Here is a 16219-nt window from a genome sequence, read left to right on the forward strand (position 1 = left end):
ATATAGTTTATACGCAAAATCCGTGGTATAAAGCAGGTACGATTAACTTAAATCACTTATCTGTTGATATGTCAGAGCGACGTATTATTTACAATACAATTACATAATATGGCGAAAATTATTTTAAGCAGGGCGGTTTTAAATTAAAAAATAACTCTTCGCAAAGTAATCGTATCTGCAGTAACATAAGGCCCTGTATCCAGTAATAGCTCGCTAAACTTAAGCTTATCGCATTACAGTGCAAATCGCAATTTAACACTGATTCTATTTCGCAAAGGATGATGGAACGCCGTGAACGGATTATTTTCGTGAAGACACAACCACAGTCTTCCGACGCAACTGACATGCACGATAAACGGATCACGGATGACGGTTTAATTAGCTTCAACGAGCCGACATTACTCGTCGCGTGTTTCTTTGCTTTGGTATTCCTTTGCACACTGTGCTCTTGCACTTCTGTAAGCGGAATAATTGTATGGTTTAATTATCTCGGCAATATGCCGACCATATTATTATTTCCCTTAACTTACCGTAGATATTTATATAAAAGTACAAAACATATGTGTACATCGTGGTAATTATGAAGCATTTTACATATTAGGCGATACAAGTATTAGATATTAATCGAATGTTAATGTGTATATCTATGAATTTAAGGATCGGCTGAAAAAATCATAAGACATCACAACTGAAATAAAATTATAAAAAATTGTTAACGTATATTTTAAAAAGCACTCTTGTTAGATATAAACGTATCATTCTTCAATAATATATGATTACGTAAATATTGATAATAGAACTTATACGCAAAGAAAAATTCAATTATCGAGCCTGCTCGGTAAATTATACGTTATAAGCGATTTCTGCAATTCGGATGAGAAAATTATACACAGAAAATTAAGCCGACCCTGTTGATTATTATAATATATAAGTGCCTGATCGCGTGCTCGCCGTAAAATGGCAGTGCACCGTAAGAATATATTGGTTTATAGGATATAATAGCAATGACCAAAACGTAGTTGAGTTGAATATTAAAAAGTACGTTACAACATCAATAATAAAATATAATGGTATCATCTAGTTCGACTATGAAATTTTTGTTAAAGCCGCTGTGATTGTTACGTCAAAGGAAAACGGTGTATGTTAGCATTGCAAAAGAAACTTCCTTAAAAGAAAAAAAAAGATTAATTGATCTTTTCTAAGGCATGACACGGACGATTCTCTACCTGAGATTTTAATTGCACTTTTATTCTTTTTATTGCACGTAGCTCATGAAGCGCAGTACGTTTGAGCTTAAGTGGATATTTATTCAAAAGTTTGTATTATTATTTGCATTATTAGTAGTATAATGATTATCGTGATTACACGATTTCGAAAATAAAGTTTGGTCATTGCGGTCTTAATGCTACCATTACCAAGTGCAGCGCACTTGCTGGTCAAAGAACTTCCAGGTAGACGGTACAAAAGTTAGTGCCTTGAAGATTCGAGATGAAAGCACATAGTTGATTGATTCCTGATACGATAATGCATAAAAATTCAAATAGTCAAAGTCTTCTGAATCGCAGAGTTCGCCGATTCTTAAGTCGTAATCACACTATCAGATTATCGTATGGTTATAGTTACCGTATGGTATTTTAACAGTTCTGTTTTAGCGCGTACGAATTAATTGTATCGTGATTGGTTAAAATAGAACCATCAATCAGGAATCGCAACAGACCACAGTGTGATTACAGCTTTAGATGCAAAACTCTGACTATTCGTTCTCGTTAATCTACGATGTGCTATTTGCTTCCTGTTTCTTGTTTTTACCTTTTGCTTTCTTCCTTCTTCGCCATTTTTATCGACAAAAAATGTTTCTTGTCACAATCAAGTTTCTTATCTCTTCCAAAGTTTATCAACTTTTATCTCGGGCGACAGAAAAGAAAAAGGGAAAAAGGTAAAAAAAAACTCTTAAGAAACAGGAAGCAAAGATCACACTGTAGATTATAGTCTTAAAAATCGCAACGTAGTGCGTCTGCGAGGATGCTCTTTGACACTTGCATGCTCCTCAACCTCACCTGACATACGGATTTAGTAAAAATAGCGATCCCTGTGCTTCTCTATACCGTGATCAACATATTACGTGGTTACACGTAATAAGTTGTACGCGCAATTCGGGATGTACGAATAGGTACGAGAGTGGTTAAGAGGTATCTTTGCGAACCGGCGTATAGGCGGTGCGTGTACCGGTGATTTCTCGCCGTAGAGAGAATTCGTAAATAGCGTTATGAATATCGGGAATGTGCATAAGTGATCGCAAGGCTCCTGCGCTTAAAAGTGACTCCTGCGGTGCCTCTCTCTTCCCTCAAATCGCCAACTCATCGAACGTAGTTGGAAAAGAAGGAATGTATCGTGCGTGAAAAATCGTGCGATGGATGCGTATTGCCATCCTTACGGCAACTTGAACCACCACACGTCGTTTCACCGCGTCGCTTGATGCGTAACAGACGGGACGTCCTATCGACGTGCCCGGTGAGATGTGATAGCGGTACCGCCGGTGTACCGGAATATATTTTAATTCGCACGTGCGCCAAGCGTGCAACTTTACGCCACGTGGGGCCCGAGGGACCCACGTCGCGTGATCGTGGGCGCATGATTAGACACTACGTGCTTCTCAGGCTAGTGACCGACGTGAGAGACTCGCCTCCGACGGCGGGCTGCGATATTTGGCGCGAATGTGCAAGAAGCTGTCGTGCTTGGTACCGCGAGCGGGTGGCGGCGTACTCTCGCGGTTGAGGACCCTCACCTGACAGGGATCGTGCCTCGCCAGAAAATGCTCCAGAGTGTCCCATCCACCGCCTACTCTCACCATCATGTGTCTCCCCTTAAGAAGCTGCGAACACGTCAGCGGCGTGATCATTAGTGGCTGACATGGTCGTCGCGACATGATAGGAATAATAGAGAAAAAAGAAGAGATCTCAAGTTTCGGGGAAAGGAGTTTTTGAATTATATGAAACATGGCTTTGAGGACAACTCAAAATATTGTATGAAAACAACTCGTCTTCACACAGAAAGAATGATTTTGGTAAAGTATTTAAATTTAACTAAATTAAAAATTTGACTGAAAATAATTTTGTTAAACTATCAAAATAATGTAGGATACTCAAACTGAACAATGCTGCAAAAAGTTTTGTCATTCTAATACAAGCTTGAGCGTTCTATATGATTATTTTAACGATTTTAGCAAAACAATTCTTCCCATGTAGAATTTTTATATAAGTAATAATTAATAATATTTAACATATGTTGATAGAAAAGTTCTAATAAACATTAGAGTGTTCATTGTAATATTCAATTTTGAAAATTCATGACATAGTTTTAAAGAATACACTGAGAGCTAAAATTCGGTTTTTTTATATTAAGTAATTACACTAATATGTTACTCTAATTATTATTCTGGTTATTATTGCTACATTGTTAATAATAATAATACAGTGTTATCAACAAATATAGTTGGCACCGAAAATGATTATAATTAACAGTTATTATTATGTAAAAATGATTGCCATTACTATAATAATCTATAATTTATAGTCTTTCTTTGTAATCATAATCATATCAAAACTTTTCTCCATGTATAATTGAATGAATATATACAATTGAAAGTATAATATGAAAGAAAGTGAAGATATACATATTCACCATCTTAATTAAAATGTTCCAATTCAGAATTTAAAAAAATAAAACTCTACTCAACACTCTATTGGAAAGTTACTAATTTGTGAAATATATCACTTTTCTATTAACGCAACGATATAATATCGATTTTAGTTTTAACTTCGCAAAAGAAATATGAATTTTATACACTATATATATAGATGTATTGTATGTATTGTACTTACTCTAATAAAAACGTTACGTCCCGCGATATGGTAGCGGCCTTCGCCGACTTTGCGCACCTTCAGCTTGGAGCACTTATTTGACGGACACTGGCAGAGTCTCTGAACGGCCTCGGTAGCTCTTCGCACCTGTAGACAGAGGCACGCGATGCTGGAGATATTGAGAGAGGTGCGTTCAAAACGAAAGGATATCGGGTATATATTTAAACGGACGTTTTTATCGTTGTGTATCGGGCCGCCCACCTTCGTTATTGTCGAACGAACGAAGAATGATCGACTGTCACACGAGATAAATCGCTTCGACGTGTCGTCGCAGCGAGGAGCAAAGGGCCGAAGATACGCTGCAGCGCGTAACTTCCGCCGCTAGGCACGCAGGAATCCGATACGCGCGTGCAGATGCATGCGTGGAAAACATATACGAGAAAACGCCGATTCCCATCGTCCGTACACCTTTCTTCTCTCTCGTACGATATAATGATTATAATGCAAGCGCAACGTCTGTAATAACACGTAGGACTAAGGTTTTCTCAACGATATGCGAAGGTACGACTAAAACAACGCGTGCGTAGAATACATCGGTGAAGCTACATTAACATTAATAGAAAGAATATAAATTATTCAATCTTCCGCATATACATTTCTTCGTGCGACACGGGCAGCTTCCTCTACACTGCACATTATTATTTTAATCTTTCAAAATCGGAGTTTCGTTCCCAACAAAAAAGTGCTTCTTCGGTAATTTAAATTTTGCTAGAAACTGTTAAATGAAATTCATAGAGATATTCTCGACATTCGATGTCATTGAATATGAACTTTTGTATTATATCAGTGCAGAATGCATTCGAAACTTACCGAAGAATCTATTACTGGGATTGCATTGTAAGTGAAAATAGGGCATTCTAATACCTTGCGATCGAGTTCCGTTATCGGCCCAGTGTGTTCCGGAGGTTCGGCCGACGACGGTGATGGCGAACTCGACGGCGACGGCACTTCGTCAGGGTCTTCGACGCTACCGCGCGACCAATCATCCTCGGTAGTGTCGCTAGGCACCCCGTCACTTCCAGTTGGCCCGTTGTCGCTAACGGACCTTCGCATTTCAGATTCATGTGCAGCACCGGTTACCGGATCCAACCATCGTGTGCCCGTTGTGACTTCAGATGCCGAGCTAGAATTATATTGAGATTTATGTTGAATTCTCCAACGCTTTCGCAAAATATTATTACATGTCGAACGGGTTAGCGAGAGAAATGAACTTTCTTAAGTTTAATCTACAATGTGCTATTTGCTATCTGTTTTTTGCTTTTTACTTTGTATCTTTTACCTTTTTGTTTCTTATTCTGTTTCTTTATTTTTTGTCATTCGAGATAAAAGTTAACTAATTTCGAAAAAAATAAAAAATAAGTATACGATAAAAAACACGATTATCGATAAAACTCAAAGTGTGATAGACTTAGAAAACTCTGCCTTTCTTATGCTACACTTATAGATTTCGCGGTTTCAATTATAGAAAGTGAGACTAAATATAGTCTCGTGAAATTCCTGTTTTTTTCTATAATTTTCAATATATAGTTTATTCACGTTGTTTGCATTCTAATTTATTTCAAAGTTCGATTTAAAAAGTCTCTAATCTTATTTGGAATTTTGAATAAAAATTCTGAGAAATAACAAAAATTTTCAGAGATTCATTGTACAAGATTTCATTCAAACCTTGAAACCTTGAAACAATCATAAAGAGAGAAAAAGACAAGAAACAGAAAACAAGAGCACATTGTAAATTGGGCTTTATACATATATCTTTGTGATTTATCGAACTGTCCGAATAAAAACAATTATCTAAACAATTCAATAAAGCGAATGGTACCAACCAACTATCTACAGAATAACACAATGGACACACACACACCAGAAACTTTACATATGTTATAAAATTCAACCACTCCTAGTTGCGCGAGGTTTCCTTCTCAATAACATCACGCAGAATTGCCCATTCAGTCAATGACTGTAACCCGATGAGGAAATCTTTCGTCGTAGACGAGCTGGAATATATCAGAGTTCTGGGCGCTGTTTTGAATGCGATGCGAGTAAGTGAAACAGAAATTATACAAACGAATAACTTATACATTCCGTAACGGTTAAGTTTCGGTTTCTTCTCACAACATCGTCGCTTATCGACCGTTACGGTGCAAGTAACACATTGAGGAATATTGTGTGCAAGATAGGTTACAAGATTAGGCAACACGATAGTTCGTGAGACACATTCTCATGAACGTAATCAAGGGGGGCAGAGGAGACCGAATAGTTTTCCTAAATCTTAAAGAATAGAAATAATTAAAACCGAATTATGCTTAATTCATAAAAAAATAATTTTAGAAGAGAAGAAAGAATGGAAGGTAAAATTTAAAGATTTCTCAGAAGATTTTCTGAGAATCTAAGACGGTTAGTGTTATAAATATAATTTTTCCAGTTCAAAGAAAATCAATTTACAATTTAAAAAAAATAAAATAGGTTAGTCAATTAAATATGTGTGATTTTGTGATTTACCAGCTAATAATTAAAAATATTAATGTAAAACAAAATAAGTCCAACAATCTATACTATTCTTCTTTTTCTTCCAGTTTAAAAATCTCAATCCTAATTTGGTTCCTTAAACAAAATTCTAGCTACGCTTATGCACATTCTCGTTTATCTCATTTAAAATACTCCCTATTCATATCTCACTTTTATCAATAAATTCATTTCTGAGATTCTATAGAGATAGTGTATGCAACGTAAAATTATATCGTTCGCTTACTTCAAAAATTACAACTAAAAAAATTAAGTTTCCCAGAAGAAGGGAAAAACCATATTTCAACTTGACAAAAAATTATTAACTAATCAAATAATATCAACAAAAAATATATTTTTAATATGATCAAATGTAATTTTGTAATTTTTATTTTACAATTTTTAAAAATCATTCTTTTTAAATAATGATTTTGATGACTTTTCTTTTAAATTGTCTTTTTTGAATTATAATGATTTTGATAATTTTTTATAAAGTTGAGTTAATTGATTTTTGAATATGATGATTAATAGAGTAATACTTGTTAAATCATTCATGATTTAATAACTTTTCACGTTATATTCAGAAAATCACATTTTTTAAGTTATATATAAATTATATATTTTTTAAGTAAAGAAGTGACATTTGTATGCATTTATCGATAAAAGTGAAGTGTGAATCGAGTCTTGAAAATGACGACTTATTTACCTGCTATGTTTGATCTTTTCCGGCGATGGTGTCCTGGGTGTTGCGGTCGGTGATGGTGACTGGAACTGCCAAGAGACGAGACTGCTATGTGATATACCGCTGTCAGACAAACAGTGAAGATCTCTTTCTTGTTCAGCTGCAATTTCCCTCTCGAGTTGCACAAGTCCAGGCGGTTCTAGAGAATATCTGGCCGCCAGTCTCGCGACTTCCAGCAAACACAACACAACATTCCGTGGTTGGCCATGCAAAACTATAAAGAGAAGGATCACACTAAAATCCTAGAACAGAGACTAGTCATGGACGATTTTGTCAAAATCCTACGAGAGAGAAAGATATAAGTACATTGAAAAAAATTTCTGATTGAAAATGAACAAATCAGATTATGATCAGTTCAATCAGAATTCTGATTATCAACTAGAATTATAATAGATTCAATCAGAAAATTCTGATTTGTTCATTTTCAATTAAAATTCCAACTAATGCAACAATATATATATATATTGTCTTTCTATATACTATCTCATTCTAATTTATATTATCTCACTGTATAACCTTTATTAAGGTTACAAAGTGTAATATAAGTTAGAGTGAGATAATGCATATGTCTTTCGCGTAAGATTTTGACAAAATCGTTCATGATCCAATTCTATTATACGAACTTTTGATTACATTATATACGCTCATTATATGTATAAATGACAAACTGTGTCATTTTATGGATTGAGATTCATTTATTATTTATACGTTATCATGGCGAACTCGATTTTATTCAGGTCAATGCTTACGATACGCACAATAAAACGTTTTTCTCAAGGGTTCCGTGGCGGCTTTCTGTCACGGTCGATTACATCGTTACATAATTTATGTAACCGCATTGTTTATTTCCAATACTAATTAAACTTGATTAAACGGGGAAAGTCCCCTGATCTTCGAAGAGCTGCAGATTCGCTCCACTTTCTTCGGAATCGCGCGCGATTCATGCGGCAATCACTCTCGCTTCCCGTCACAATCAAGTCAATTTGCATACTTCGTTTTATGCTGGATCATAATTTATACGGCACACGTTCCTAGTATTCCTACACGCGTGTCTGCCACGAGATTGTGCGAGTCAATTACAGTGTTTCGCTAATCGCCGCTCATCAACTTAATCGAGTGCGCACTTAAATCCCATCTCGTTGAAAGTCGTCCGATAGAGCAAATGCATAGCCCGCCTCTGCTTAATTCGCATACATTAAAATTAATTGCGCCAAGCTTTACCGAGATCGTCACTTTCGAAGAGAAGATTCTCGTGGACGCCCAGCCGCCGACAAAATTGTATGAAGTTCTCCATGTTGTCGCGGGAAAAGAAGCTGCGACGAGCTGCATTCTCCCAGCAGCGACCACGTATCACTGGTGCTGGCTACAACAACATTTCTCTATGTTTCTGCGAGTAAAATCTCCTTTTCTTCAAACTTTCATCATTGTTACGTCAAAACAAAAATATTCTCAATTATAAAATTCGCTTGGTGCATAATTTCAATCCAATGTTTAGTCAATATACACAGTAAAAAAATTAGTATCAGTAATTAGAAATTTGAAGAAAAATAACGCCTCAATTATAAAGTTATAATAAAATATAGTATAGTTCATATAAATAAATTATATGAAGTAAGAAAATATAGTAATAATAATTATTTACTGTACAAATATGATTAATATTACCAAATTTTTTTCAGTGATAATATATGGCGTTTTTAATAATCAAATGTATATAATACGAATTTCAGAAAAAAATTATTGTCTGCCGGGAACACATCATGTTAATGCAAAAATCTAAATTGAGATATTAGATGATTTCTAATAACTTACTCCCTTCGTCCGTCCAGCTTCAATCGCAGATCTCGCCTTTTCCTGGATAACTCTTGCCAATCGACATACAATCACTCCGTTATCAAGCACATCAAAGAAATTGTCACCCGTTATATGATCCACATCTGAAATTCGAAGATTACGAAATTAGCTTAGCTGTCGCGTCAGCGATAATTCGTACGCACGCATGAATATCCCTCGGAATAAGCTGCAAGTATCTCTCAATGTTCATTCAACATTCAAGTGGCCCGATGAAGTGATAGATCGTAACAAAAAGAATAGCCCGCTATTCTTTACGAGTATACCTATTTAGTCCTAATGCAAATTGAAAATTATTATATATCATACCTTATCTTTTCTTACTTTTTTCTCAATGAATTCGTTGTAATATTTTAAGATTAGCATCATTATTAAATTGATGATCAATGTATTATTTTCGGCTTCAGTTTATGTTTGTGTTTTAAGTCCGACAAATCGAATTAGCGTACAGACTATAGAACTGAAAATGTATTTAAAAATTTACATATAAGAATATTATGCATCAAGATTTGTTTTGACCGAATATAAGATTCTTTCTGTTTTATTTGTTATGTATTTATTTTTCACTCATTATTGTTTTATTATATTATTATTATTATTACATGTTATTATTATTATTATTATTATTACATAATTATATTATTTATTATATAATTAAAAAACAACAATTTTAATAAATTTGAATAAGTTTGGTGAAGTTTATAAAATCTGAATTACATCGGTAGTTGAAAATTTGTATTCAACTTCGCGAAAGCAGCTATTCGACACGATCGATCGACAACGTGATTGTAGTAATCGCCCGTAAGTGTACCAGACACAACGGTGATTCGTCCATGTATCGAATGACGATCAGCGAGCCGGTTTGGTCGGTCGAAGAAGCCTGTTTGAAGAAGCAAATTTACTACGGCAGTGATCGTGCAGTAAATCATTTATCAGTAGCGCGCAACGCTCAAGGACGACGTTTTAATAGCAAGATCGCAAGATTGGCGACTGGAAAGACAATGAAATCGGTTTAGGTCGGAATAGCTGATTCATCGTCCCGCGAGATTTTTATTTTAATTCTCGTTTTGTGATTTTCTGAAAGAAAAAAGGCGGCGCTTTGAAAGCCGCACGTCAGGGATCGTCGATTTGTACGACGTAATGGATCGTGCGAGAAACAGTCAGGTCGCAATACTCTCACGATAGGTCGACTCATGCGTGACTATAAAATCGCTTTAGTTTCGATTGTTGCCGCAAATACTAAAGTGCACAGATCAAGGACATACGTTCCACTTTTCCGGGTAATAAACTTTTCAATATCGATTCCATCGAGAGGAGACCTCGCGAAATTTTCTAATAAATATTTAATGTCTAATTCTAACTTTCTCTGGAAACAAGCTGATCAATCGTTTTGGTCCCTTGTTTGTCTTTAGATTAGACAAATTGTTAAAAATCTCTTCTGCGAAGGAGACTTTTCACATTTCCATTCGCTTTGATTAACTTCAATGTGGAAGTTAATCGTACGCGTTAATCTGAGTCTTTCTCATTATTAGCTACCATTAATTATTGTCCTTATCACTTATCTCTCTCGCATTCGTCATTTTGCAGAGATCCAAACAAGAATCCTTATTTGCCTTGACAAATTATGTAATCTTCCTTGCAAGAAGACGCTTCCATTCCTATTCTCTTCGTTCAACTTAACGTATATATTAATTACATACGTTAATCCGAGTCTGCTTACCATTAACTGTTATCTATTACTAGCCGCATATTATTTATTGCCATCTCTTTTCTGTATTCATTATCCCTTAGCAATTCATGCGCGAATACAGCTATATGGTAGATGATAGAGTAAGCGCATCTGCACTAACCATCGGCCGTTATCTATTACCGCCTCCTGTTCCGATCCGTTAGATCTCCCGTTTTAGGATACAAACGAACATAGTAGCGCACTGTGATCGTTATCCGATTATATATTATCGTATCGAAGATACTGGAGCAATTGAATTTCACCGGATACGCAAGCAGGAATAGGCAAGATTTTTTTTTTTGGAAAACTCCTTTGCGATTTTCACTTCGTCTCTTCGTGTACGTGACTTATTTTTATTATTCATCGAAGTTATCGAAGTGGAGCGTGTCGACAACTACATTGGAAAAACGACAAATTTGATAACTGAAGATCTATAAAAGAATGTGATATTAAGAACGCGACTTTTAGATTACAGTAGTAATATTTTCGATATTAATATAACGAAATTGTAATATTTGAAATATTCAAATATAGAAATCCATGCTTCATTTAACCCTAGAATGCTATCGCTATTGAATGATATATAGTATTATTATCAATATGTAAATTTTACGTACAAGAAAGTAGGCTCTATCACTCTTAATTACTGTAATTCAAGTTTTTCATACATCTTTCATTTTTAATGATAAAATAATCTAAACTTTTTTTATCTATAGAAACACAAATAATCTAATTAACTTAAGAAGAAAGAAAGAATAAGTATACTATATTAAAATCAGCCTTGAATTGATATGGAGCATGTAGTCCAATTGCGTGTCCCCAAAAAACTTAAATAAAATATACAATAACACAATAATAATATAAAACTGTTAAAAAATTGAAATTATTTATCACTCTCTCTTATAATTCTGACCATCAGGGAGTATAAATTGATAATGGACAGAATTTTTAAAAGCTTGTCTTCGCTTATCTCAATTTTTAATAACAGATTGGATCTCTTAATGACTGAAGCTACACGGAACGATTTTAAAGTGTTTACTAATGTTTGCAAAAATTTAGGTAGATACATATCTGAACATAATTTTGTTATCAAAATAATTATATACAATAGAAAACTCAAACATGTGCAATGAACTGCAAAAATTTTTGACATGTACAGTAATCAGTTTGAGCATTCTACATAATTATTCTGATAGTATGACAAATTTATTTTCAGATCTGTATCCAGTTAAACTTTTAGATATTTCAGCAAAGTTCTTTCCACGTGTAGTTTAATGCTCAATAATTTCACTTACTTGTACATAAAATTTATGTATAAATAGCATTCTAGAATTAAAGATGCTTGAATTAAACCCGAGTGTCTCAACATCTTCTGCACATCTTCGTTTCTCTCCCAGAATGGAGCGGTCGATCGATGAGTGAATCTAAGGAAAACTCGCAGGGTCGCGACACGATCTTGTAGACACCTATATATATAGATATAGAACGGGCACAATGGGAAATAGGAACTAGGTTGGGTTCTGATGTAGCGATAGTACCTCACAGATACGAATGGTAATGAGAATTTGCGAGCGCGAGCTCGTGACTCGATCTGGTAACAACAGGGTTAGTACCGAGGACACGAAAAAAAACAGGATTTTAAAGGGCGGGGTCCATGTGTGTGGCACGGAATCTATCACCGGCGAGCTCCGCGTTACCAAACACATGTATCGAAACTATAAAAACGTCACAGAAATCGATTTCGACTCCACAACCCTGGATGAGTCTTGGCCTATTCCAAAAAATTCGGTCTGGTTCCTATTTATGAACATTCACAACAATAGACATTCCATTTATTAATGTGGCTGTCAGCTATATATGTAACCTTCAACTTGGAAACCGCTTACGCAGCCGCATTACGAATTTAAAATTAGTATGTGGGATGAAAGATTGAACTTGAAATTCGCCAATTATGTCTGCCATTCCCACAATATCTCAAATCAGTTCTATAGTCTTTCAAAAATAAATGAACTAAAAAGAATTGATAAAAAAAAACTCGTTTCGATAGCTTTATTTTTTAAATTCTTCAAGAATTAACTCTGTAAGCAATAGAATTTTTTATCAATTACAATTATATATTGTAAAAATAATTGAAACGCAAAGCATAAAATTATGGTTAATTAATTGATTATATACAGGCTAGATATTATCATTATTTTTTTTTAAAAACAAATATGCTTGAACATTCTTAGATTAATTGGATGGTTAGACAGAAAATGACTTTTATTAGACTACGAATGGTTGGGAGATCAGACTCGAACTTGAGCACAGACGCGCGAGGAATTCTCGTCGTTCAGGAAACTCGGTCACCCGGAACTGCATAAGGCAACTGTGTTCCCCGTCACCGAGCCAGATACATGTCCGTTGCATTATGTCGTTCCTCGTCTTTCCGCAATTTTAGAGCATCGTCCGAGGGCGTCTCCTGATCCATCGTCAATCAAAGTATCTGTGAGAATCTCGCGCGACATGAATCCGTATAGAATTAAGGAAACATAGATACCTTACTATCAAGCAAGTTTCCTTTCGAATATCTAAATGTGAATGCTACGATCAAGCGTCTTCGACAATACCTCGGTGCGCCGATATATCGCGCAGAATGTCCCGTTTATTTTGCGTTACTAGATAGCAAGTTCCGCGTGCGCAGATAGTTTATGCTGACAGATCGTGGCGTGTTCCATGAAACAGTTTCGACGTCAAGTATTGTATAGTAACTGTAGTAGTAATGAAAGTTATCGTATGACAAAGAAGAAGAGACAATCTCTTTGTCTTACATTATGTCATCCGCTATTTACGTTTTCTATCGTTGCTCATGCCACTCACGTTCAGCGACGATATCGAGTAAATCGAGAACTAAAGATTGTAAGTTAAGCGTTCGCAACATTAAGAATTCGAGTCGGAACGTGAGAACCGAAAGTTAAGAATGACCGGAGTTTATAAACGTACATTCATTCAGGCATAAAGTTATTTTAATCATCAAAATACTCCGAATGTTAACCTAACTAACGTTAATCATTCATAAAAAGATCGATTTGTATTCCCAATGTGCCGAATATTCCGGAACAGCAAAAGAATTTTCACAGAATGTTTAAATATTAATGAAACATTTAGAGATGTCACAAATTTTTCATTCTAAATTTCATATATTTTCCCTGATCTATAGATAAAATTTCATTTTTCTTGATTTTTTCTTGATTTTTCTTGATTTTCAATAACATTTAAAAATTTGTTGTATTTTCCTAATTTGGAAACTGTTCAATATTTTATTGAAAGATCAATTTAATGTAGCAATGTAAATTACTAAAATTATTAATATTGCTCACATCATTTGCATATTTAATTGTTAAGTTATTAGTATTTCATAAACTTCCCAGGTGTGATGTACGTATATTAACTTCTTTAAAGCCAAAAATTTTAATTTTTCAGAGTATTTAAATTTCCTAACCTGATTTCCTTGATCCTCTTCAATTTCCTTTTTCTCCGTCTCAAATTTTCAATTTTGTTTACATTTTTTATACATGTATACATATATACATATGTCACTTCGCGAATAATACACATACCTGACAAAAGGTCATGACGATTTATTAACTCGTAAATATAAATCATATGAAAAAGAATATAAAGAGCGTAGCATTTCGCTTGTGAAATGAGTCTCCAACTGGATTCCAAGATAAATGAAATATATTTTTGAAAAACAAAGAAAAAAGAGGACTATGAGCCAAAAATTATTATATAAAAACAGAACAGGATAAGTAGAAAGTACAAAAAAATAAACAGGAAACGAAAATGTTTTAAGTTGAAATTTTAATAAAGAATGCTAGCAATAGACATTTCGATCGCGATCGGATCATCATTTTCAATAATAAAAACATAATAAATAACATAATAAATAACGGTTGGAAAATAATACAATGTATAAAACATAATACAATAAATATTTCGCTCTCTAAAGTAAATACTGATAACATAAAAATAATTATCATAACATTACAATTAATGTATAACGGAAAGGATGCGAATGATAACTACTTGCAGTCAATTATTATATGCTTCTGGTGTCAATTTGATAAAAGGAATGAGAATCTTTCGATTATAAGTGAACGGAGAACGCAAACATGAGTATGACCCTGTAGAAAACACACATAAATATATTTTTGACAGTACAAGTAGTACAAAATTTCGTTTAAAAATTATTTCAGAGACCTTGGGACTTGAAATTTCTAGGAAAATTATAATTTTACGGAATATATGAAATATTTTTCGAACGTGTAACGTGAATGGAATATTTAATGATTATTTTAACGTTGTTTTTACATTCTGAAAATATTTTGGGATATTCTGGAAACACTCTTGGAATATTATTTTGGAATTTTAGAAACAGTTCACGAATATTTCAGGAATATTTAGCATTAGCTGGATGCACTTTAAAAAAATGGGTATGCATTTAATAGTGGGTATTAAATATAATTCTCACCGTGTTGGTATAATACAAATATTAACATGGTGTAGATTTAACATCAAACCAAGGTGTTAAATTTACACCATGCTGTTTATATTATGTCAATACCAACATAGTGAGGATTATATAATATGTATAATGGTATTAAATCCACACTATATTGGTATTTATATTATATCAATCAACATGGATTATATATAAGCATGATATTAAATTCTTTTTTTTTAAGTATACGTTGTTGCGATGATTCGCGTTTTTTTCGTATTTTAAATCCTATGATCTTAATCCTCGCAGTCGCGCTGATCGCGAATTATCCGGCACGTTATTCATTTTGCGATGAAGGGTACATGGCACCAATCGGCGCGATTATCGATCATCGGGTGTCGAGTAAAGTAAGATATGTTGTATCCCCGAATAAAGATATATACGGGCCTTCGCTCGAGCCGAGCATAAACATGACGGTTTTACGGCCGACGTGCCGCGGCGAAAGGAAGGACGGACTTCCTTCGGCTCTTATTGGTACTGACATCCGCCCTTCGTTCTCTCGCGATTGCTTAACACTCGAGACTCATCGCGCGCATCTACTACAGACTGTGACCTGTATTTTCGCGAAAACCTTGTGACTTTGGCTCAGTTCCATTTTAATATCGGACTGGTCTCTTAATCTCTTTCTATCAATGTATGAATATTCGGGAATTTTAAATAATAAACATTTGTTGTATGAATATTCGGGAATTTTAAATAATAACATTTTTATATTTTTATATGAATAACGTCTTAAAAATTCCATCCTTTGAATAAAATAAAATTTCTAGAACATAATTTTTATTAACAATTCTTATTAATATAATTTTATAAATAGAAAACAGTTTTGCACAGATTTTATCTCGTTTTTTAACGAAAGTACCAATATCTTTTTTAGAGAAATCGTAAAAAACTTCTAATCATTAATTAAAATTTTATATTTATAAAATTAT

General features: G+C 34.3%; 1 protein-coding gene across 2 annotated transcripts in view; it reads right to left on the minus strand.

The window, feature by feature from the left end:
• Positions 1-26: 26 nt before the first annotated feature.
• LOC108686366 (growth arrest-specific protein 2-like) overlaps positions 27-16219 on the minus strand; it is a 36080-nt gene continuing 19887 nt past the window's right edge. Inside the window, exons 3-9 of one of the 2 annotated variants that reach the window (XM_018191636.1) lie at positions 8977-9101; positions 8386-8527; positions 7129-7378; positions 4785-5043; positions 3882-4007; positions 2786-2872; positions 27-456 (exon numbers count right to left, since the gene is read on the minus strand). In XM_018191636.1, the coding sequence (XP_018047125.1) occupies positions 385-456; positions 2786-2872; positions 3882-4007; positions 4785-5043; positions 7129-7378; positions 8386-8527; positions 8977-9101 (1061 nt within the window). In that variant the 3' untranslated portion in view covers positions 27-384. Of the gene's footprint in view, positions 457-836; positions 2873-3881; positions 4008-4784; positions 5044-7128; positions 7379-8385; positions 8528-8976; positions 9102-16219 lie in introns of those variants that run through there. The other variant, XM_018191635.1, reaches the window with a different exon arrangement.

This window comes from Atta colombica, unplaced genomic scaffold (assembly GCF_001594045.1).
Source record: "Atta colombica isolate Treedump-2 unplaced genomic scaffold, Acol1.0 scaffold176, whole genome shotgun sequence".
NCBI classification, from domain to species: domain Eukaryota; kingdom Metazoa; phylum Arthropoda; class Insecta; order Hymenoptera; family Formicidae; genus Atta; species Atta colombica.